The sequence below is a fragment of the Sturnira hondurensis genome, unplaced genomic scaffold (assembly GCF_014824575.4).
Source record: "Sturnira hondurensis isolate 20B ecotype Veracruz unplaced genomic scaffold, ASM1482457v3 Scaffold0020489, whole genome shotgun sequence".
In the NCBI taxonomy this organism is placed as follows: Eukaryota; Metazoa; Chordata; class Mammalia; order Chiroptera; family Phyllostomidae; genus Sturnira; species Sturnira hondurensis.
The window spans coordinates 7,126,045-7,152,035 of NW_028093120.1; the positions used below are offsets into that span (position 1 = coordinate 7,126,045).

General features: G+C 37.9%; 1 protein-coding gene across 1 annotated transcript in view; it reads left to right on the forward strand.

Moving 5' to 3' along the window:
• BIRC2 (baculoviral IAP repeat containing 2) overlaps window positions 1-18,258 on the forward strand; it is a 30,690-nt gene extending 12,432 nt beyond the window's left edge. The window contains exons 6-9 of the mRNA XM_037029715.1: window positions 14,753-14,995; window positions 16,844-17,098; window positions 17,382-17,423; window positions 17,524-18,258. Of these exons, the coding sequence (XP_036885610.1) occupies window positions 14,753-14,995; window positions 16,844-17,098; window positions 17,382-17,423; window positions 17,524-17,717 (734 nt within the window). The 3' untranslated portion in view covers window positions 17,718-18,258. The remainder of the gene's footprint in view (window positions 1-14,752; window positions 14,996-16,843; window positions 17,099-17,381; window positions 17,424-17,523) is intronic.
• The last annotated feature ends 7,733 nt before the right edge of the window (window positions 18,259-25,991 follow it).

The following is a 25,991-nucleotide window of genomic DNA, read 5'->3' on the forward strand; positions in this document are numbered from 1 at the left end:
GATAGGAAGTACATCTTCTGGTTAGTATTTAATTTTAATCTGTCATTTAGTTCAGGGGTCCCCAACCTCCAGGCCGAAAACTGGTACCAGTCTGGGTCTGTTAGGAACGGGGGCCTCACAGCAGGAGGTGAGCTTGATTGTAATGTGCTTGAATCATCCCCAAATCATTCCCCTCCCCACTGCCCCAGTTCGTGGAAAAATGTCTTCCATGAAATCATCTCTGTTGCCAGAAGAGTTGGGGACCACTGATGTAGTTTATATATATAAGTACATGTTTTGGTGTCCAAAATAATGAAGATAATAGTTCACTGATTTCTGCACTAATCATGTGTAGAAAGGGGTATTTTGTATTTGGCATACCATTTCAAAGAATATTGGCAAATTTGTAGCAGGACCAGAAGATAACAATATATGCGTCTTAGAAACCATGGCTCAGTAAGATTACTGAAGATTTGGGTGGTAGTATTTCACTTGGAAAAGAAAAATAGTTGCTTGGATATATAATAACCACCTCCTATATAATAGAACTGGAAAAAAAATAACAGTAGTGCTGACTATTCTTTAAATTTATAACCATGGCTTTCTAGTGGGCTGCCCTGCAATCCTTCAGTTCCCTAACAAAATCACTTTGCCAAACTTTTAAATGTCTCACATGTTCTCCATAAGTTTCTAACACTGTTTCGTGCCTTATTCTCACCTCATAACCTTATTTCACTGAGAGAATGAAAAAAATCAAAGAAAAACTCCCTCATCTTCTCATTAGGAAAACTACCAGTCTACATTAATGTACCCGTATACTCTGGTTTCTGTTCTTTTATAAAGGATCCATTGTCCTTCCCTTTATCTGAGCCCAACTTCTTCCAGTTACTCTCCTTTCTTTGAATCTCATCCCCTACTGCCAATTTAAGAACTTTCTTTGGCAATAATCTACCCTTTCTCACATCATCAATTTTTGTTTCTCATTTATTTAAGCATACGTACATAATATACTGTTGCCAGTCCTCAGAAAATCTTCCCTTGAGCTTACATCTTCTTCCAGCAGTTGCCTCATTTCTCTTGCTTCCAATGACAACAAAATGCCTAAAAAGATTTATCTGAGCTAACTTTCTTCTTCACCTTCCATTTTTTCTTTAATTTGTTCTACGAAACACTATTTCTGTCAGGGTCATCAGGAACTACTGTCTTAGCAAATCTACTACTTGACCATTATCCGCATTTGAAGCGACTGAGTGCTTCATCTCCCCTCCCCTGCCATCCCAGCTTTATTGAGATAGAATTGGCATACGACATTGTGTAAGTTAAAGATGTACAGTGTCATGATTTGATACACATACTGCAAAATGATTACCACATTAAGATTAGTTAACACGTCTGTCACCTCACATAATTAAATTTGCTCTCTCAGTAACTTTTAAGTATATAATGCAGTATTATTGACTGTTGTCATCATGCTGTATTATTGGGTCTACAAAACTTACTCATCTTATAAGGTCCACCCATGTTGTCACAAATTGTAAGATTTCATTCTTTTTATTGGGTAAAGTATATGTATATATAATTTATACCACATATATATTCACACTTATTCATATATGTGAATATACATGTATAGTTACATTTTCGTTATCCATTTATCTGGTGATGGACACTTACAGGTTGTGTCCAGTGAGCATGGGGGTACAGGTATCTCTTCAAGATAGCAATCTATTTTCCTTTAATATGCACAGAACTAAGATTTTTAGATCATAAGGAAGCTCTAATTTTGATTTTTTGAGAAACCTTCATACTGTTTTTCATAATAGCTACACCAATTTACATTCCCACCAAGGGTGCTAAGGGTTCCCTTTACTCCACAGTGTGGCCAACTGTTTCTCTGGTCTCTTTATGGTAATAGCCATTCTAACATGTGTGAAATGAAATCATTGGGGTTTTTTTATTTGCATTTCTTGGTGATTAGTGGTGTTGAACATTTTTTCATGTACCTAAATGGCCATTTTTTCATGGCCATTTGTATATCTTTGGAATATGTATCTTTAGGTCCTCTGTCCATTTTTTAATTGTGGTTTTTTTTTTTGTTTTTTTTGTTGGCTATTGGATTGTATGAGTTCCCTGTGTATTTTGGATAATCTCTTTTCTGATACATTGTTTGCAGTTTTTTTTCCATTTTGTATGTGCCTCTTCATTTTGTTGATGGTTTCCTTTGTTGAACAGAAGTTTTTTAGTTGGATGTTGTGGGCTTTTTGTTTGTTTTTAATTTTAATCATTGTTCAGGTAGACTTTGATGTTGTTGATTTTTGCTTTTGTTGTTTGTGCTTTTGGTGTTACTTCCGAAAATCATAGCCATGGCCAATGTCAAGGAGTTTTTCTCTCTCTTCTAGGAGTTTTATGGTTCCAGGTCTAAAATGTAAGTTTTTTTTTAAACCATGGAGTTTATTTTTGTGTATGGTAGAAGATAGGGGTCCAATTTCATTCTTCCCCATGTGAATATCAGTTTTCCCAGCAGCATTGTTTAAAAGATTTTGTTTATTTAGAGAGAGGGGAAGGGAGGGAGAAAGAGAGGGAGAGAAACATCATTGTGTGGTTGCCTCTCACATGGCCCACACTGGGGACCTGGCCCACAACCCAGGCATGTGCCCTGACTGGAAATTGAACTGGCAACCCTTTGGTTCACAGCCTGAGCTCAATTCACTGAGCTACACCAGCCAAGGCCTCAGTAGTGTGTATGTGAAGACTGTCTTTTCCTCACTGAGTATTCTTGGCTTCTTGGCTCCTTGGTTAAATACTAGTTTTCCTTATGTGTGTGGATGTACTTCTGGTCTCTCTATTCTGTTCCATTGGTCTATGAGTCTGTTTTTATGCCGGTGCCATATTGATTACTATACCTTTGTAATATAGTTTAAAACCAGGAAGTGTGATGCCCCCAGCTTTGTTCTTTTTTCTGATGTTTGCTTTGGCTATTTGGGGTCTTTTGCAGTTCTATATGAATTTCTGAATTGCTTTTTCTGTTTCTCTGAGAAAGTACCATTGGAATTTTTTTTAATTATTTATTTATTTTTTAGAGGGGAAGGGAAGGAGAGAGGGAGAGAAATATCAATGTATGGTTGCCTTTGGTATGTCCCCTGCCGGGAGCTGGCCTGCAACCCAGGCATGTGCCCTGACTGGGAATCGAACCATGATCGTCTGGTTTGCAGGCCCGTGCTCAATCCACTGAGCTACGCCAGCTGGGGCAAGTGCCGTTGGAATTTTGATAGTGATTGTCTTGAATCTATACGTGGTTTTTGGTAGTATGGACATTGTCATAATATTAATTCTTTTAATCTGTGAACATGAGATATCTTAAGTTTTTTATTGTTTTTAAATTGAGATATAATTAACTATTTTTATGCTATAGTAAATGGGATTTTATTTCTCTATCAGATACCGTATATTTTAGACTACAAGATGTACTCTTTTTCTTCTTTTTTAAAAATAATTTCCCAAAATTTGGAAGAAATAATGGTTGTTAATGCTGCTGTTGAGTTATATTTACATTTACATTGGTGAAATATTATGTTATTTATGTTATTAAATATTTTACCACATTTTTTTTGCTTCAAAAATTTTTTTCTATTTTCCTCCTCTGAAACCTAGATGTGTCTTATGGTCTGAAAAATGTGGTATTTCATTGTTAGTGGATAGTAATACAGCTGATTTGTATGTGCTTTTGGGGGTTTCTTTTACAGAATTTACTGCGGTTTCAGTGAAATTGCTTATTCTAACAGATTTTTGGTGGAGTCTGTAAGCGTTTTCTATATATAAGTTCATGTCATCAGTAAACAGACAATTTATTCTTCTTTTCCTATTTGGATACCTTTTATTTCCTTTCTTGTCTAATTCCTCTAGCTAAGACTTCCAGTGTTACATTGAATAAATGTAGTGAGAGTGTGCACCTTTGTCTTATTCCTGATCTTAGAGGAAAAGCTTTGAGCTTTTCTCTATTGACTATGTTGTTAGCTGTGGGTTTGAAATATTGGTCTTTATTATGATGAGTTATGTTTTTCCTGTCCCCAATTTGTTGAGAGCTTTTTATCATGAAATGGGTTGAATTTTCCTAAATGCTTTTTCTGATCTGTTGAGAGGGTATGTTTTTTATTCTTCATTCTGTTAAAATGGTTGTTCATGTGTATTGATTTGCATATATTGAACCATCCTCGCATCCAAAGATAAATTTCTTTTAACATAAGCATGACTCTTTTAATATGCTATTGAATGTTAGAGAATTTTGAGAATTTTTATATCTGTATTCATAAAGAATATTAATCTGTAGTTTTCCTCCAAGTAGTGGCTTTAGTGTCCAGATGGTGCTAGCCTCATAAATGAGTTGGGGGTTTTCCCGCCTCTTTAATTTTTTGGAGGAGTTCGAGAAGGGTTGGCATTAATTCTTTTTAAAATCTTTGGTAGAATTCACCAGTTAAACCGTCTGGTCTTGGTCTTTCTTTGTTGGGAGGTTTTTGATTACTGCTTCAATCATCTTAGTTGTTATTGGTCTGTTCCCATTTTCTGTTTCTTTATGTTTCAGTTTTGGTAAGTTGCGTGTTTCTAGGAACTGATTCATTTCATCTAGACTATGCAGTTTTTTTGTACATGTTAGTGTTAGTTTTTTGTAATAGTCTTTTTTATGATCCTTTATATTTCTGGTGTTTAATTTGCCGTGTCTTCTCTTTTTTTCTAGATTAGTCTGACTCTGGTTTTTTCAGTTTTGTTTATCTTTTTGAAAAACCAACTCTTAGTTTCTTTTTTCTATTTTCTTTATAGTCTCTATATAATTTATTTCTGCTCTAATTTTTATTATTTCCTTCCTTCCTCTAACTAGGGCTTAGTTTCTTTTTCTCATTTCATACGTTTAAAGTTAGGTTGTTTATTTGAGACCTTTTTCTTATGTAGGCATTATTGTTTTAAACTTCCGTCTTAGAACTATTTTTGCTGCATCCTCTAAGTTTTGGTACATTTTGTTTTTGCTTTTTTGTGCTTAAAAGGTATTTTCTGATTTCCCTTTGATTTCTTTGGTGCATTGGTTGTTCATAGTATATTTAATTTTTCTGTATTTGTGAATTTTTCAGTTCTTTTTCTGTTGTTGATTTCTACTTTTGTATCATTGTGTTTGGAAAGGAAACTTAGTATAATTTCAGTATTCTTAAATTTGTTAAGGCTTGTTTTGGGGCCTGATACATGATTTCTCATGAAGAATGTTCCCTGTGAGTCTGAGAAAAATGTTTTCTGGTGCAATTGGATTCACTATTCTATGTATGTCTGTTAGGGCCATTTGGTGTATAGTGTAATTTGGGTATGCTGTTTCTTTGTTAATTTTCTGTCTGGATGACCTATCCAATATTGAAAGTGGAGTATTGAAGTCCCCTACTATTATTTCTCTCTATTTCTGTTAATATTTATTTTAAACCTGTAGACACTCTAATGTTTGGTGCATATATATTTACAGTTATTAATACCTGCTTGATGAATTGACCTCTCTCTAATGACCTTTTTGTCTTGTACTGATTTTGACTGGAAGTCTATTTTATTTGATGTAAGTATAGCCACTTCTCATTGCTTTTGGTTACCATTTGTATGAATATCTTTTTTCATACCTTCAGCCTGTCTGTTTCCTTAAGCTACATTGAGTTTCTGTGGGCAGCATATTGTTGGATCCTGTTGTTTTAATCCATTCAGCCATTCTGTATCTTATCAGAGAATTTAGATGTCTGTTTACATTTAAAGTAATTATTGATAGTTAAGGACTATTACAATTTTAATTGTAATAGTTTTTTTTTTTTTTTTAAAGAATTTATTTATTTATCTTTAGAGGGGAGAGAGGGAGAGAAACATCAATGTATGGTTGCCTTTCGTGCGTTCCCTGCTGGGAGTTGACCTGCAGGGAACCAGCCTGCAACCCAGGCATGTGCCCTGACTGGGAACCGAACCGCGATCGTGTGGTTCGCAGGCCCGCACTCAATCCACTGAGCTACACCAGCCAGGGCCTTAATTGTAATAGTTTTAATCGTAAAAGTTTTCTGACTTTTTACAAGCTCCTTTGTTTATTTCTTCTTCTCTTGCTGTCTTCCTTTCTGATTAATTTTTCTTTGTGTTTACCATGAGGCTTACATGAAACATAAGTCTGTTTTAAGCTGTAACTTACCTTCAGTCATATATGAAACCGCTACATTTTTACTTCTTCTCACCGTACATTTTACACTATCGATGTTATACTTTTACATCTTTTTATATTATTAATGCATTAGTAAATTATTGTAGCTATAGTTATTATTATTGTTTTTTAACTTCCATACTAGAGGTAAGACTGATTTATATATCATTGTTACCATGTAGAGTATTCTGATTTTGACTGTATATTTACCTGTACCACTAAGCCTTACACTTTTATATGTTTTATATAGTTACTTAATGTCCCTTCATTTCAACTAGAAAAAATCCTGTTAGCAGTTCTTGTAAGGCAGGTCTTACATTGATGAACTACCTCAGCTTTTGTTTGTATGGAATGTCTGTCTCTCCTTCATTTCTGAAGGATTATTTTGCATGGTTGACGGATTTTGTCTTTACGCAAGTTAGTCTCTCCTGGTCTGCATGATTTCTGTAGCAAAATCTGTTGATAGCCTTGGAGGACATGTAAGAAGTAGTTTTTCTCTTGCTTCTTTGAAAGAACAACTTTCTTTGTCTTTTAACATTTTGATTATGTGTCTTCGAGTGATCTTTGGGTTGATCTTGCTTGGAGTGTTTTGAGCTTACTATATTCCTGGGTATCCATAACTCTCCCCCCAAGATTTGGTAAAATTTTCAGCTATCCATTTTTTTCTTTAAAAAAATTAGTATTTCTGCCTTGGCCAATGTGTCTAAGTTGGTTGGAGCATCATCCTGTAGACCAAATGACCGCAGGTTCAATTCCCAGTCGGGGTTCAATCCCTGGTTGGGGCGTGTACGAGAAGGCAACAAATCAATGTTTCTCTTTCACATTGATGTTTCTCCTCTCTCCCTCTCTCTCTCTTTCTCTCTCTCTCTCTCTCATTTCTCCCAGTAATTAAAAAATTTCTTCAGATAAGGATTAAGAAAATTTATTATTATTATTTTTTTATTTTTTAAAAAGATTTTATTTATTTATCTTTAGAGGGGAAGGAGAGAGGGAGAGAAACAACAATGTATGGTTGCCTTTTGTGTGTCCCCTGCTGGGAATTGGCCTGCAGGGAACTGGCCTGCAACCCAGGCATGTGCCCTGACTGAGAATCGAACCGCGATTGTCTGAGTCACAGGCCCGTGCTCAATCCACTGAGCTACACCAGCCAGGGCTATATTATTTCTTTAAGTAAGCTTTCTTTCCCTTTCTGTCTTCTTCTGAGACACCCAATAAAGCTAATGCTCTTGTGTTTGGTAGTGTCCCATAATTCACGTGGACTTTTTTCACTCTTCTTAATTTCTTTTTGCTCTTAAAACTGGCTAATTTCAAATGATTCCCCTTTTAAGTTCTCTGATTCTTCCTTCTGCATGATCAAGTTTATTGTTGAATTTCTCTGTTTAATTTTTCAGTTCTGTCATTGTATTCTGTAGCTCCAGAATTTCTGTTAGTTTGGTTTTGGGGGGGGGGTTTGGTTTCTATTTTTTTTTAACTTCTCATTGTGTTCATGTGTTGTTGTTTTTCTCATTTTATTTAGTTGTCTGTCTTGGTTCTCTTGAATTTCATTGAATTTCTTTAACTGATTATTTTTAATTCATTGTCAGGCAAATCATAGTTGTCAGGTAAATTGTAGCTATTTCTTTGGGTTAGTGAGACTTGAGTAGTTGCCTTTGATGGTGTGATACTTGCCTGATTTGTGTGATAACATGTAACCTTGCCTTGGTCTTTGTACATTTGAAGGAGCAAACAACTCTTCCAGTATTTGTAGACTGGTTTTATCAGGTAAAGACCTTCTTCTGTAGGGTCCGCTGGCTGATGGGATTGCCTCTGGATTGTCGTCATGCTTGGTTGGAGCGGTTATAAGGCTATTGCTGGGTCTGTGGTAGTATTCATGGATGGTGGGCTTGTTACCGGGGGCTTTGGCTGGTGTGGATCCGATTTAATCCCTTGCAGGATAGGACTGATTCTAGTACATTGTCAATAGAATATTGTTGGGACAAGGGTCTGCTGAAGTGTCCACAGTTGGGCTCTAGATAATGTCTGTTACTAGATGTACAGTTGAATGTGGCTCCCTTCAGGCCCCTGGAGGGCCTCCTGTCTGGTCACTGTATTTGTCTCTTGATGGGAATGGTTGCAGGTTCAGCCAAGATTGAGGTCTGTAGACCTACCTCTGTAGACATGGATGGTCTCTTGGTGGAGTAGGCTGCTCTCTAACTTGGCTAGAAGGCTGGGGTTATTTAAGGATCTCCTGAGGTACAGACATCAGTGTCTCCCACAAGGTCCCTGTGCTAGAAGTACTGCTGTGGACGTGGTTGAGAGGGACTAAAGCTGAGTATTGGACCCTTTCAGGAGTTTCAGGTGCTCAGTTGGGAGTGTCTCTTGCTGGGCCATGTGGCAGCAGGGCTGTTTGTGGACTGCAGCTGGAATGGGTTGGAACCAGGTGCCAGGCCCTTTCAGAACGTATAGTCTGACAGGTTTGCCTCCAGTGGCTCCTGGGCTGTGACTGGATGTGATCCACAGGCAACTTCAGTGTCCAGAGCTGAGACTGAGGTGAGGTGTTTTACCAGAAGTTTAGGTGGGTGTGACTCCTCTCCATTTTCTTGGTATATGGGGTTGGGAACAAGTTAAATTGGATTGTAGCCACGTTCTGAAAGGGTACAAAGCTGTACCCTGTAGCTGGGACCATGGTCAGTGAGTCACCTGCCTGGGTACAGGCCTGTCTTTTCAAAACAGTTCTCCTTGGTCTCAGACTGCCAGAAGATTTCATAACCCTCTAGCTGGATCTCTCTTTTTAAAAAAATATATTTTATTGATTATGCCATTACAGTTGTCCCATTCCCCCCTTCACTCCTCTCCACCCTGCACACCCCTTCCCCACCATTCCCCCCCTTTTGTTCATGTCCATGTGTCACAAGTACTTTAGATTCTGTATTTCCCATAGTATTCCTGCCCTCCCCCCTGTCTATTTTCTACCTACCATCTATGCTACTTATTCTCTGTACCTTCTCCCCCCTTCTCCTCCTCCCACTGCCCTGTTGCTAACCCTCCATGTGATCTCCATTTCTCTTTCCACTCCCGATCTAGCTGTCCTCTTAGTTTGCTTTTGTTTTAGGTGTGGTTGTTAATAACTGTGAGTTTGCTGTCCTTTCACTGTTCATATTTTTTATCTTCTTTTTCTTAGATAAGTCCCTTTAGCATTTCATATAATAAGGGCTTGGTGATGATGAACTCCTGGAACTTGACCTTATCTGAGAAGCACTTTATCTGTCCTTCCATTCTAAATGAAAACTTTGCAGGATAGAGCAATCTTGGCTGTAGGTCTTTGGATTTCATGACTTGGAATACTTCTTTCCAGCCCCTTCTTGCCTGTAAGGTCTCTTTTGAGAAATCTCCTGACAGTCTGATGGGAACTCCTTTGTAGGTGCTTTCCCCTTATCTCTTGCTGCTTCTAGAATTCTTTCCTTCATTTTAATCTTGGCTAATGTAATTACGATATGCCTTGGTGTGTTCCTTCTTGGATCCAACTTCTTTGGGACTCTCTGGATTTCTCTCTTCTTTGGGAGCTTCTTGGATTTCCTGGAAGTCTATTTCCTTTGCCAGACTTGGGAAGTTCTTTATTATTTGTTCAAATAAGTTTTCCACTCATGGCTGTTCCTTGTCCCCTTCTGGTACCCCTGTAATTTGGATGTTGGAACGTTTAAAGATGTCCTGGAGGTTCCTAAGCCTCTCCTCATTTTTTTGAATTCCTGTTTGTTCCTTCTTTTCTGTTTGGTTGTTTCTTTCTTCCTTCTGGTCCACTCGATTGATTTGAGTCCCAGTTTCCTTTCCATTGCTATTGGTTTCCTGTGCATTTCCCTTCATTTCAATCAGTTTAGCCTCCATATGTTCCTCTAATTTGTGGCTAAAATCAACCAGTTCTGTGAGTATCCTGATCACCAGTGTTTTGAACTATTCATCTGAAAGGCTGGCTATTTCTTGGTCACTTAGAATTACAGGCTCTGGGGCTTTGAGCTGTTCTTGAGTCATAACATTTGGTCTGTTTGCACCTGTTATGTATGAGGGGCGGTGCCTTAGGTGTTCACCAGGGTGGGGTGACCCAGTTGCTGGTTTGTGATGCTGTATATGGGGGCGGGGTCAGAGAAGGGAAAAAAATGGTGCTTTGCTCCACTCTCTCTCAGATTTCTGTCCCCTCTGTAGCTTCCCACAGGCAAATTGGGCCCGTCTGGTGCTGGTTCCTGGGTGTGTGGGCCCATGTGCTCTCCAGGACCCTGTGGGTCTCTCCAGTGAACTCTCTGTGTGCCTGGGAGCCTCTCCCGGCCCCTCGCCCCTGAGAAAGTCTTTCCAGTTGGTGCTTTCAGGCTCTAATTCCCTGGGGCCCTAGCCTGAGTGGTCTGTCTCAATGTTTGCTCCTTCGCTTGGTTTATCTGCGTGAGATGTGTGACCACAATCAGCTAGCCACACTGTGCCCTCACTGGGTCCGCCTGTCGCCACCCGACAACTGGGATCCAGCAACTGCCTCCGCCTCTGCCTCTGCTCCTGGGTTGGTTGGACCGAACAATCTTTCCAGCCCAACCCCACTCCACTGCTGATTCCGCCCCTCTTACCAGTCTAGTTGAATGGTTCGTTGTTGTCGGATTTCCGTACAGTTCAGTTTTCACTGTTTTGGCTGCGTTTTGTTATTAAAACTTCGCTGTCTTTAAATTTAGTTGTGGGACGGGGCACAGTGTTTCCACCTGTGCCTCCTTCTTGGCTGGAAGTCCATAACCCTCTTGCTGGATCTCAGATGCACTGTATGTTATTTATTTTTAACCCTGACCAAGGATATGTTTATTGATTTTAAGGAGAGGTTGCTCTTATATACACCCTGACCAGGGATAGAACCTATAACCTAGTTATGTGCCCTGACTGGGAATCAAATACACAACTTTTGGTATATGGGGCAATGCTCCAACCAACTGAGCCACCTAGCCAGGGCCCACAAGGACACTTAGTCCATGGATGGATTCCTGTTGTTGATGGGGCGTGAGTTCGGAGCAGGTGATATGAGTGGAAAACATCTTACTTAGCACTCTTGATAATGTCATTCACTCTTCTTCATTCTTAAGAAATCATCTCTCTTGTTTTAAAGACTTTATTTATTTTCAGAGAGAGGGGAAAGGAGGAAAAGACGGGGAGGGAAGCATTGATGTGTGAGAGAAACATCAATTGGTTGCCTCTTGCACACCTCCAGCCAGGGACCCAGCTCGAATCTAGGTATGTATGTACCCTGACCAGGATTTAACCGGCAACTTTTGGTTTGTGAGACAACACCCAACCCAGTGGGTCACACCAGTCAGGGCTTAAGACATCATCTTTTGACTTCCCAAACATGATATTCTTGCTTTTCCCTGGTTGAACATGAATGATCTCCTTTTGACAGCTCTTTTTTCAAACTAAAGGATGGAATACTTTCAACACTCAAGCCAAGTTTATTTCTCTATTATCTGAGCTTCAGGCTGGCTTGTCCAACTACATATTTAAATCTCTACTTAGGAATAACATTTTCTCCCTGTTCTCCCTCAAATCTGCTGTTAATCTGGCCTTCCCCATCTCAGTTAATGGTAGCCACTTGCTAAGGTCAGAAGCTGACTCAGGTAGGTGTCATTCCTGTTTCTTTCCTTTACCTTATATATTTATTTATGGAACCACAAAGAACATGAGAAGAACGAAGTTGGAGGAATCATGCTACCTAATGTCAAACTATACTATAAGGCTATAGTATTAAAAACAGCATGGTACTTGCATAAAAACAGACGCATAAATCAATAGAGAGCCCAGAAATAAACCTACCCCTTTATAGTCAATATTTGACAGAGGAAGCAGCACATACAATGGGCTGAAAATAGTTTATTCAAAAATCATGTTGACAAAATTGGACAGATGTGTGCAGAAAAGTGAAACCAGACCACTTTCTTATGCCACACACAAAAATAAATTCAAAATGGATAAAAACTTAAATGTTAGACCTGAAACCATAAAAGTCATAGAAGAAAAAAGAATATAGGTAGTAAAATCTGGACATTACTCATAGCAATATTTTATTTGATGTACATTCCCAGGCAAGGAAAACAAAAGAGAAAATAAGCAAACGGGACTACATCAAACTAAAAGGTTTTTGTGCAATAAGGGAAACCATCAACAAAATAAAAAGACAGCCCACTGAATGGGAAGACGTATTTGCTGGTACATCTGATAAGGGGTTAATGTCCAAAATTTATAAAGAACTTATAAAACTCAACACCAAAAAAGCCCAAACCAATTAGAAAATGGGCAAAGGATCTGAATAGACAATTCTCCAAAGAGGACATACAGATGGCCAGTAGACATGAAAATATACTCACTGTCACTAATCATCAGAGAAATGCAAATTAAAAGCACAATGAGATGCCATCTCACACCTGTCAGAATGACTTATCATCAGTACAACAATAAACGAGTGCTGGTGAGGATGTGAAGAAAGGGGAACCCCATTGACTTGGTGGGAATGCAGACTGGTGCAGCCACTGTGGAAAGCTGTATGGAGATACCTCAAAAAATTAAACATGGAACTGCCTTATGACCCAGTGATTGCACTTCTGGGAATTTATCCAAAGAAACCCAAAACATGCATTTGAAAGAATATAAGCACCCTGTATGTTCATTGAGCATTATTTACAATTGCCAAGATTTAGAAGCACCTCAATAGTCCATCAGTAGATGAGTGGATATAACAACTATGGGACATTTACACAATGGAATACTACTTGACTGTAAAAAAAAGAAGAAAATTTTACCCTTTTCAACAACATTCATGGACCTGGAGAACATTATGTTTAGTGAAGTAAGCCAGTCTGAGAAAGACAGATATCATGTGGCTTTACTCATATGTGGAATCTAATGAACAAACTGAACTAACAAACAACAGACAGGCTGTATAGACAGAGGACAGGCTGACAGCTTGGTGGGGTGGGGGAGCAGCAGGTGCAGTGGGAATCCAGCAAAAAGGACTCGTGGATGTGGACAACAGTGTGGTTGGTGATTGCAGGGGAAGTGAGGTATAAGGGGGATAAAAGGTAATGGGAAAAATACAATAAGAATAAATTAAAAAATAAAACATTCTCCACACATACACAAAGAAGTCCTTTCATCTTGTATGTGTTTTACAAGTCACTTCATCTCTACCTTTGTAATATGCCCTTAATATTACCACTTTTCTCGATTTCTACCCCTATCAATCTATCCAACCTGCCATCATCTTCTATTATAATACCCTGACAGGTCTCCCTGATTCCATTTTATCTCATTCTAGTTTATCAACAAACTGCCAGTCATCTTTTGAAAAAAGAAATCAGGTTTTATGAGGTGCCTGCTTAAAACCCTCCTAGAATATTCTGGCAAAATAAAATACAAACTTTTTGCAAGGCTGTACGTGATCTGGGCATCATCCTCCTCTCTGACTTTCACCACCTTCATTTTGTTTCTTGAATATATCAAGTTTTACCTTTTTTAAAAACATTTTATTTATTTACTTTTTTAAAAAATTTATTGTTGTTCAGGTACAGTTTTCAGCCTTTTCCCCCCATCCCTCCCACAAGCTTTTCTCTTAAGGTTTTTACACTTGCTTTTCTCTTTTCCTGAAAGGCTTCTTTTAGGTATTCCCACAGTTTACTGCTTTTTATCACTTAAGTATTTGTTCTGCTATTACCCCTTCAGACAGGGCTTGCGTGTGTGTTCGAGCAAGGGAGCACAGTACACATTGTAGCCATTACATATTTATATGTTTATTATAACAATTTTCCAGCAGATGGCAGTGAAGTATCTTAAAAAATTATGTCTTTGTAATTTTCATAGAGTGCCTTATTGGCTATTGATCTATCCTGTTCATCAATCTTTTATCAGAAACTGCTTTCCTGATTACCTTATCTAAATTGTCGTCATCCCTCGTACTTTGTTTTAATCACCTTACACTGCTTTATTTTCTTCAGGGCATTTGTCACTGTCTGAAATAATGTGACTTTGTTTACTTCAACCATATTCGTTTATATCTTTAGACATGAACTAGCCTTCCTTTTTACTATACTTTCTGGTTGTTATTCTTTCTGTTTCATCTGTTCATCTCTTTTGATTCTGTTTATCTGTAAGTCAGAGCGCTAATGCCATTTCTTTCGTGAAGTCCTTGTTGATTTTCCCTGCTTTCCTGGTTAAAATGAGATAATTTCTCACTTCAACATTTGAATAGCATATTGGTTTCTGAAAATGACTGTACATCAGAGTCACTGATGTGCAGAGAATTTTTAAAAGACACAGATTTCTAAGCCCTATCCCTACTCTCTTATTAAGTAGGTCTAGAATGTAGCCTGAAAAGTGGAAATGGTATTTTTTAAACAGTACCACATATTACATTCTCATTTGATCCTGATCAAGTGTAAACTATTGTTGGGGCTATAGGTAGTTGGTGCATCGAGCCTGTCTCACCAGGATATAAACAGCATGAGATTAAAGAGCCTGTTGTAAATATTTTTACACATACTTGTATTTGTGGAATTTAACATTCATACATGTCTTTTTAAATAGTTGTTCATTTTGGACCTGGAGAAAGTTCTTCAGAAGATGCAGTCATGATGAATACACCTGTGGTTAAAGCTGCCTTGGAAATGGGCTTCAGCAGAAGCCTGGTCAAACAGACGGTTCAGAGTAAAATCCTAACAAGTGGAGAGAATTACAAAACAATTAATGATATTGTGTCAGCACTTCTTAACGCTGAAGATGAGAAAAGACAAGAGGAAAAGGAAAGACAAACTGAAGAAATGGCATCAGGTATTTGGGAACGTTAGTCAACTGCATTATTTCTCAGTGGGACTCGTCGGGTTGTCTCACAGGTTACGGGACGGTTAGCACCCTCTTCTGTCCACTCACTGCTTGTAGCAGCTCCAGCCATTTCCAAACCACATATCCCCTTCTCCACTGTGGATAGTGTACAACATCACTTGAGAACTGTTGACTCTAGTCCTTTTCTATATGTTTATTTTCCAGTAAGATCCCCTGATACATGCTAATCAGAGAATTTTAGCATAACTCTTCTTGAGCTCCGTTTACTTCTTAAAACAAATTTAAGTTGTTGTGAAAAGCCAGATTTTTAACATTGAATACGGGTTTTCTCTCTTTTTTAAGTTCTTTCAAATCATGTTTTTATATGGTATTTGACTCTCTAATTCTTATGCAAAATATAGAACTGATGGTGAAATCCTAGGACTTGGTGAGAAGCCCCTGTCCAATCCAAAGATACTATAATAAACGTTATATGAGTGTCTTGGGGCCATTATTGAGTAAGACTATGGTTAACTTGAACACAAGCACTGTAATATCATGGCAGTTGATCTAATCTAGTCACTAATGTGTGGGTAGTGTGTACAGCATGGGTACACAGGACAAAGGAATTTTTTATATCCCAACCGAGAGTGAGATTTTAGCATACTGCCCAGAATGGTGCACAATTTAAAACTCGTGCGTTGTTTATTTCTGCAATTTCCCATTCACTGTATGTGGACTGTGGTCGACTGGGAGTAACTGAAACAGTGGAACGTGAGACCGGAGGTAAAGGAGGTCTGCTGTGCTGTTTCCTAAGCGTGGAGTTGAAGGGAACACTAGGAGATCTGGGTCTGCAACTTGATTCTACTCTGACCCTGGGCAGGTTCTCATTTTTTCCCTAGGTCTTCCTACTTGAAAATGAGAAGCAGCTGTAGTTACCTTACAGGATCTTTGTATCAAATACAACAGCTTATATGAAAGTGCTTATGAAGCTAAAGTGATATTAATCCTTTTGAATTAGTGCTTTCATTTTCTTTCAATAAATACTCAAGTGCAATTGCTAGGTGGAATGCTTTATCTGTTTTTAATTTTTTGAGGATTCTCCATACTGTTTTCCATAGGGGCTGCACTGGTTTGCAGTCCTCCCATGAGTGCACAAGGGTTTGGTTTTCTCTGCATCCTGGTCGACACTAATTTTTCGTTGAATCGGATAGTAGCCATTCTGAGTGCTATGAGGTGGTGTCTCATTGTGGTTTTGATTTGCATTTCCCTGATGATTAGTGATGTCTTCTTTGGAGAAATGTTTTTCATGTTTTCTGTGCATTTTTAGTGGAGTGATCATACAGTAAGGTATAAATGTCTAATTACCGTGTTGTACACCTGAAACTAATATAACCAATATAAAATTATATGCTAACTATATTTAAATTTTAAAAACTTTTTAAAAAGTAAAGCGATAAAATGTGAATAGAAGTTAGTAGTATTAATTCTCTGAGGGAAAAGTAGAGAGGTGGGAAATTTCTATTATCCTCTAAAATTCTCTGCTTTCACCAGAATAAAGGAAAAACAGGCTTCTAAGCATATAAATGTATTGCCTTAAAAAGGACACAAACAGACTCCATGTGTACACTTATAATATGTCTTAGCTAAATCTAGAAGTTTTTCAAATGAGAGACATTAATGTGCAAACAAGTAAAATTAGTCCTTCTTTTTCAAGTTCCTATTTATTTAATGCCTAAATTGCTTGCAGGGTTGGCATGAGTATAATTGGAGCAGTTTAAAATCTAATGGTGTTTTTCTTTTCTTTCTTTCTTTTTTGGTGCCAAAACCTGGGACTTTTGTTTTTTTCCAATGAAGATGATTTGTCATTAATTCGGAAGAATAGAATGGCTCTCTTTCAGCAATTGACCTGTGTGCTTCCTATCCTGGATAATCTTTTAAAGGCCAATATTATTAATAAACAAGAACATGATATAATTAAACAAAAAACACAGATACCTTTACAAGCAAGAGAACTGATTGATACTGTTTTAGTTAAAGGAAATGCTGCAGCCAACATCTTTAAAAGCTGTCTAAAAGAAATTGACTCTACATTATATAAGAACTTATTTGGTGAGTTTTTCATTAAAATTATTTTAGAAATACTTGGGATTATGTTCACTTTTGTATTTGACCACAAAATAAATTTAATTAGCAAACTATATAATTTTAACATGTTCTAAAACACTGAGGTCTTTTATTTTTTATTGCCCAAGTAGTATGGCTAAATGTTTTCTGATAATATACACACCTAGAATCTCTGTTGTTCGATAGATAGTAGCCAAAACAGATAGGTGGTAGGTTAAGCAGTGTTGTATTTGGTAGTGATGCTTTTTGTATGTTTTTCTTTCCATAGTGGAAAAAAATATGAAGTATGTTCCAACAGAAGATGTTTCAGGTAAAACAAAATTAAGACCAACACAAATCATTACTTGTATTATTTTTTTAATGGGAACTAATAGAAATTCAATTTCACTGAAAGCTTGTGTTGTTACTAGGTCTGTCACTGGAAGAACAATTGAGGAGGCTGCAAGAAGAACGGACTTGTAAAGTGTGTATGGACAAAGAAGTTTCTATAGTATTCATTCCTTGTGGTCATCTGGTAGTGTGCCAGGAATGTGCCCCTTCTCTGAGAAAATGCCCTATTTGCAGGGGTATAATTAAGGGTACTGTTCGTACATTTCTCTCATAAAAGAAAAATAGGCTGTATGTTAGCCTGTATATAAAAATTTTTTAAATATTGCCGAACATTTTCGAAGCCATCTGAAGTAAAATAGGAATATTGATTCCTTAATTAGTAATATTTTTTGTGTTCCCCCCTGCTTTGTTACTAGCAATGATATTTTAAAAAATACAGTATCCTATATCATATTTAATCTTAATTTTTGTTATATCGAATGGATGACTTATGTGTGGTGGGCTCTATTACTGTACATGTGTCAACATAGGAGAAATTAAAGGCATAAGTAGTCTCAGTGCTCTTATGTATCATTTCAGGGTGACTGAGTTAGGTATTTCTGAAAGGTTTGAGTATTGAGTACTCAATACTGAGTACCTTAGAGTGTAGTTTAAAAGAACTGGAAACCAGGAACACTGAAGTTTATCAAAGTTACGGTGCCAAATTCTCTTTGGTGTTTTTCACTTGTGTTGTAAAATAAGAATTATTTCTTTTACTGGTAGATAAGCTGTTTCCTAGTTTGTGAGAAACATCTTAATAAAGTTCTTTAAAAAGAGTATGTTGCCAAAATTTTTTCCCTTAAAAATAATTTTCATACGTCTTCGTAGGATTATGAGGATTAGGTGAAATAATATACATAAGCATTGTTCCTGTCACATTGTGAACACTCATGTGCTTAGATAGCATTTAGAAAAATTAGATAAAAAATTGAACTCATGAAACAAATTACTAAGAAATTTTTAAATGATGTGATTAATGAATATTCTTTTAGATAATATTATTTGTCTAGTTACTTTGTATATTAGAAATATAATTTGAATTAAAAATTTATAACAAAATTCTTTTTTAACTTTTTAAAAAATTATATTTTGTTGATTGTGCTATTACGGTTGTCCTGATTTTCACACGTTTGCCCCCCTCCACCCAGCAGCCCTTACTCCCTCAGGCAATCCCCCCACCAAAGTTCAAGTCCATGGGTAATGTGTATATTCTTTGGCTATTTCATTCCCTATACTATACTTTACATCCCCATGGCTATTCTATAACTACCTATTTATACTTCTTAGTCCCCTCACCTCTTCACCTATCCCCTTATTCCCCCCTCCTGACTGACAACCACCAAAAACACTTTCTGTACTCATGATTCTGACTGTTCTTGTTTGCTTAGTTTGTTTTTTAGATTCAGTTGTTGATAGATACATATTTTTGCCATTTTATTCATAGTTTTGATCTCCTTAAATGTGTCCCTTTAACATTTCATACAATAATGGTTTGTTGATGATAAACTCCTTTAACTTGACCTTATCTGGGAAGCAGTTTATCCACCCTTCCATTCTAAATGGTAGCTTTGTTGGATAGAGTAATTGTGGATGTAGGTCCTTGCCTTTCATGACTTCAAATACTTCTTTCCAGCCCCTTCTTGCCTGTAATGTTTCTTTTGAGAAATCAGCTGATAGACTTATGGGAACTCCTTTGTAGGTAAGGCTCTCCTTATCTCTTGCTGCTTTTAGGATTTTCTCTTTGTCTTTAATCTTGGATAACTTAACGATGATGTGCCTTGGTGTGTTCCTCTTTGGGTCCCACTTCTTTGGAAGGGCTTTCTTCTTTTCTGGGCTTCCTGAACTTCCTGGAAGTCTATTTCCTTTGCCAGATTGGGAGTTTTCCTTCATTATTTTTTCAAATAAGTTTTCAATTTCTTGCTGTTGTCTTTCCTTCTGGCACCCCTATATGATGTAGACCCTCCCTGGCCAGCAGGGTCTGTGTGTTGTGGCTGCAAGAGACAAATTCACATGGACTACAGAAGTCCTGTGGGGAAAAAGGGACAGCATAGCCACTCTCTGAGTGAGAGAGGGCCATGACCCGTGCCTGGACAAGCTTTTATTGCTTTTCTGGGTACATTACATTGAGGATGGTCCTCCCTTACTATGCACAGGTTCACTTTAGGTGGTTACCTTTTACAGAAAACAAAGGAGAGGATGTTGCTAATTACATCACAGAAGAGGGATATTTGCAAGTGAAAAGGGAAAAGTGATTGAACTGGTTACACTCATCTTTGGAAGGTTTAGCATGGATTCTGGGAAGTTACTTTAGAGATATGCAGTAAACATTTTCTGCCTCAATTCAGGGTGAGGGAGTTTTAGCAAAAGCAAGCCTCATAGGTACAATGCAGGCCTGATTCCCCATGGGAGAACCTATCTGTAGGCATGGGTCCTGTGTGCTGGACCTCGTTCCCCACTGGCTTTTCTCAGTGGGAGCTGGGCTACATTTCCCACACCACACAGAACAGTTCCCCATACTTATAATTCAGATATTGGAATGTTTCAAGTTGTCCCAGAGATGCCTCAGCCTCTCTCCATTTTTTTCTGAATTCTTGTTTCTTCATTCTGTTCTGGATGGATGTTTATTACTTTTTTTGTTCCAAATTGTTGCTTTGAGTCCTGGTTTCCTTGTCATTGTTGGTTCCCTGAATATTTTGCTTTATTTCATTTTGGGTATCTTTTATTTGTTCTTTCATTTTTCAGCCAAGCTCAATCAGTTCTGTGAAGCATTTTGATTACCAGGGCTTTAAATTCTCCATCAGATAGGTTGGCTGTCTCCTCATTGTTTCTCTCTCTTTCCTAAGCTTTGCTCTGTTCTTTCATTTTGGCCCTATTTCTTTGTTCTAGGCCCCTGTTACATTGTAAGTTGTAAGGGGGTGGGCCTTAAGCATTCACCCTGGTGGGGCAACCTTCCTTGCTTTGCAGCTTGTGAGGGAGGGGCCAGAGAGGGAACAGTGCAGCTTGTCTGCGGTCTCTAGCCCACTTTTCAAGAACACTTGAGTGCGACTGGGAGGTTCTCCTACTGTGTTAACCACCATAGTCCACAGTCAACTCTAAGTGTCAGTTTTCCCTTAAGTCAGCCCTGCCCACGCAGTTTCCCGCCTCGCTGAGGTTTCTCTCCATCTGCTGCCTTCCCAGTCTAGTTACTCTGTTTTAATTCCGTGGTTGTCGGAGTTCCATACAATTTGATTTTCTGGCACTTCTGTTTGTTTGTTGATTTTAGATTGGTTTTTATCCTCCTCTTGGTTGTGCGAGAAGCGAAGGGTTTCTACCTACGCCTCCATCTTGGCCGGAACTCTCAGTTTTAATAATGTACTAGAACGTCTGTGTTTTTTTGCATTTAGTAAAAATATTTTATAAAATAGAAGTAAATGATAATATAATTAACATTTTATCCTCTTGCTGAATTCTATGACCCTAGAGTGTAGGGTTTGAGTTTCTTCCTCTCTTTGCCCTCCTTAGGATGATAATGTCTCATAACAGGTATTCGTGATGTTGAACAAATAGATGAAAGATGTTTTGTTAGGTTTACTTATTGCCTTATTTAACCCTTAAAACCCTGGGAGAAATGTTACCCCTTGTTTGTACATGTGGAAATACAGGCCCAGTGAAATGGTGGCGGTTGCAGGAGATAACAGGTGGTGGACTGTGAACTGTGTATGGTCCAGGTGGGAATGACTCCAAAACGTGGGCCTCTTTAAATTTTAATCTGTTAAACTACACTTCAGGTTTTTACTTTCTACTTATTTTGGGGAATAACATTTCTCTATTGTTTTACTTTCTTAACATAAATTGGGAGAACTGTGTCATTTATCGTTTGTTAGGCCTCTTGTTCCCACCTTGAAGACAGCACAAGTACCAGAGCTCTCTCTCCTGCTCCACACTAAGAAAGTAAGAGTCCCTTCACTGGTCGACTGCCATTCTATGAGTCAGAGGACAGCTGGCTGTCTGCTTTGATGACAGACCTAAGTTTTTTTTTTCTGAAAGTGTATATTTCAACCAGTATCCCCCACTATATGTAAAATAAATCTATTGGTGTGTAGTAGCACTTCTTAAACATTTTGGTCTCAGAATATTTTACAGTTCTAAAAAAAAGTTAAGATGTTACTTATTTATTTTCAGAGAAAGGAAGGAACAAAGAGGGAGAGAAACATCAATCTGTGGTTGCCTCTCACACATCTTATACGGGTGACCTGGCCCACAACTCAGGCATGTGCCCTAACTAGGAATTGAACAGGTGACCCTTTGGTTCGCAGGCCAATCAATACTCAGTCCACTGAGCCACACCAGCCAGGCCTGTTATGAAAAGTTTTGAGGATCCTAAACAGCTTATGTTTATGTGGGTTGTACATATTTATATTTACCATGTTAAAAATTAAACAAATATTAGCCCTGGCTGGTGTAGCTCAGTGGGTGTAGTGCGGGCCTGTGAACCAAAGAGTTACCGATTTGATTCTCAGTCCAGGGCATATGCTTGGGTTGCAGTCTAGGTCCTCTGGGGGGAACGCATGAGAGGCAACCACACATTGATGTTTCCCTCCCTCTCTTTCTCCTTCCCTTCCCCCTTTAACAATGAATAAATAAAATTTAAAAAATATAAATGTTAAAAATATTTGTTTCTTTAGAAATAAACACATTTACATATTTTTAAAAATAAAGCAAATACACATTACGTGTTAAGGTTGCACTTCTTATGAAAAGTAATTATTTAAAATATTTAATGAGAAGAATGGCGTTTCACATTTTGGCAAAGTTCTACGATATTTGGCTTAAAGTACAAGACAGCTAGATTCTCCTGCTTTCTGTATCTCATCTATTGTAATATATCTGTTGTTTCTGTTGAAGTATATGAAGAAAATGTAGCCTCTCAGAATATGTTGTTAAAAAGGAATGAAAATTTTTCAGCTGTTTATATATTTTTTTGATGCTACATCAAAACATAACAAGTGCCTTAAAGGTACTTGGAATGTGGACTCTAAAATCATATTAATGATCTTTAAAATTTTTTAAATTTAAATTAAACAATTTTATTTATACATTATATATTTCAGAGTAATTTTAGGTTCACAGCAAAACTGAGCAGAAAGTTAAGAGTTCCCCTCTACTTCTTGCCCACACATATTCAGCCTCCCGTACTCTCAACATCCCTTACCAGTAATTTGTTATAACCTGTGAACCTACACTGACACATCATTGTCACCCAAAAGTCAATAGTTTACATTAGGGTTCACTCTTGGTGTTTTGACAGACGTATAATAATGACATGTATCCACCCTTGTAATATACAGAACACTTACATTGCCCTAAAAATTTTCTGTGTTCCACATCTTAATCCCTTCCCTCCCAGCTTCACCCTGGCAACTTCTTCTCTTTTTAGTGTTCAGTAATCTCTTTGTTTTCTGTCATATTAAGATCCATTGGTGAGTCTTGCACCTGGAATGGGTCTTTTTACCTGTGCACAATCTTGTACCATTATGCATTGCTCATTTGGAAAATACTTGTTTACTGAAATATGCAGATCCCATATGTTGACAATGTCATTACTCAGTATCAAAAAAAATCACATTTGTTTTTACCACTTACATCTTAGGACAAGTCTAAGAATCAGGAACTCTCAAGCTCATAGTGGTGGATACAAGTTTCTAAAATTTTAATTTTTACTGAAAAGCTTGATTTTCATCATTAGCCATAAACATTGTCCATTGTTTTCTCAGACTCACTTCAAGAGAATGAATGCCAAATACTTAAGTCTATCAGTATTATTTTTCTGACTTAAAATTCTTTTTATTTTTAAATTACAGATGACATTCAATATATTAATTTTGGGTGTATAACATCGTGGTTAGAGGCAAATATAACTTAAGAGGTGATCCCCCCAATAAGTCTAGTACTGATACATAGAATCAGTATTTTTTGTCAGCTATTCTTTTAAGTAAAAAATGCTACTTTATGAAAATACAAGTTCATTCACACAAGTGCTTTTCTTTGAAACATGATACTTTTGCATGTAGCATACTTTATACTAATTTTTGTCAGTGTTAAAATGGTATACTCAGATTTAATAAACAATTTTACTGCTTTATCAAGAATATTCTTACATCACCATTAACAGGCATCTAAACAAAACAAACAAGCAAGCAAAATATGACCAATGACACTCAAATACGGAACAGGCTGACAGGGTCCAGAGGGGAGAGGGAGAGAATCATAGGGGAAAGGGGATGGACTCACATGAACAAGTATAAAGGACACATGGACAATAACTAAGGGTGGGGGCGGAAATGGGAGGGAGGCGGGGAGCATGGAGAGGTGGGTGGGAAGGGTTGGGAATATAAGAGCTGTACTTGAACAAGAATTAAATTTAAAAAAATATTTTTTAAAAAGAATATTCTTAAATAAATAATCTAATTTGCACTATCAGAGAAAATTATAAATAACATGTTAGTATTATTTTTGAATTTTCAGTGCCCCCAAAGCAGTGTGGTTCCCAGCCTTTTTGGCACCAGGGACTGGTTTTGTGGAAGACAATTTTTCCATGGATCGAAGGAGGGGCAGGGGATATGGGATGGTTTGGGGATGATTCAAACACATTACATTCAGTGCAGCCTGGTTCCTAACAAGCCCTGACCAGTAAGTAGGTCCACAGCCCAGGGGTTAGGGACCCGGGGACCCACACTGTCTCGGGGACCCTCAGAGATCCTTTCACCACCCACCCTTTAGGAACCACTGGTATATAGTAACTGTTAGTCTTACTCTTTACAAAAATTAATCCATAAAGGATTGTATTAAGGAGTGACATTTAGTCCTTTTTTTTTTTTTGAGATTTCCTTCATCATAGATGTATGTGTTCTCTTTGCCCTTGCACTTACTACCTTCCTGGTGCTTTTGGGAGAGAAACTTGAGTGTGCCTACCAGCTCAGTTCCATCTTTCTTTTTCCCTGGGAGCCACCCTGGGGGCAGCGGGCGGTACTCTGTTCCTCTGATTTTGGCATCAGCGGAGCTGGCCTTGGTTTTTCATTATTTCCAGTGACTGAGTGGTGAGGTTTTTTTCATCCTACAACTCAGTATTAGGAAATGTACACCTAAGGCTTGTTCTCCTAGGCTTTTGTCAGTAGTAAAGGTGATTTCTATGTGATGACTTTCACCCTTTCTTTATTGGTTCTGAACTTGTATAAAAGAAATGCTATCCATTGCGCCCCACAAATCTACAATGGGGATTATGTTGCCTGACTATCTGTTGGGATATGCATGATAAGCTCCACAGAAATGGAAAAATTATGATAATTGAGTATTATGCTAGGTCCTGTTATATTTCTTGTATAACGGTGTCCAGACAGGTTTTAGCCAGTGAGTCCTTGGAGCTTTTCATTCTTATCTCTGACAGTAAAGGGTTGTAGGTGCTTAATCTAGTTCTAAGGCATGGGATTGTGTTGTTCGGTGTGGTATGGTGAAGAACACCTAGAATTTAAAATCCAAAGGCTTTGCCTTTCAGCTTACTTCTACCATTTGATAAAGCTTTCACCAAGTCCGTTCTCACTGATCCTCAGCTTTTCTTTGAGGGTCACTTTCAGCCCTACTTATTCCTCAGAAGGTTATAGTGGGTTCTAATGTGGAACTGCATATAAGAACTATGTTTTTTATCCGTAGGCGGTGCTAATGATTGTGGCGTTGGTCTGATGGCGAAGTGGCAAGCATTGCACTGCACGTCTGACCTGGATGAACTGAGTCATGGCATTGTGTTCCACTGAGTGGTGCTTTTTTGTTGTTGTTCTTGTTGTTGTAAAAGATTTAAACAAGTATAAAAAGCAAAGTGTTCTCCTTCGTTTCTCCCGATCACTATCAATTTCTTTCCCAGTGGTAATCACCATTAAGTTCTCTATATATTCAGTGTGGGGGGGTGTGTATGCATGCATGTGCATACATACATGTGGTTATGTGAATGCTCTTCAGGTTACTTTTTCAGTCAACAAGATGCCTTGAAAATCTTTATCTTTCCATGTTCAGGGGGTAAATACCCAATGATTTTTCTATAAAAAATATACATCGGCTCAGTTTCAAAGTTACAAGGAAGCTAAAGATTTTTCTGTCTTTATCTGGAATATATAATCTCCATAGCCCTTAAATGACGATTACATGTACAATCTCTGTTTCCACTAGAATTCACTGTCTTGAAGCTTATCAATTTTGAGGCTTTTCTGATCACTAAAGTAATTCATAGTATAGCGTACTTTGGAGTAATGGGGGTATATTTTACAGACCCTAGAGGTGAAAAACCATGGCAGGTGTAGAGATTAGCGATAGTTTTGGTACGTGTAAAGGCAGAGAGGAGCAACAGAAAAAGCACTGTCAGAGAACGGAGAGGTGTCCTGTAATCCCCAATCTGTTTTATAGCCAGGATGCTGAGGGTCTGAGATGCATTTTAATGCAAAGTAGAAAATGACCATAAAACAGGTTCAGATAAAGTGCTATA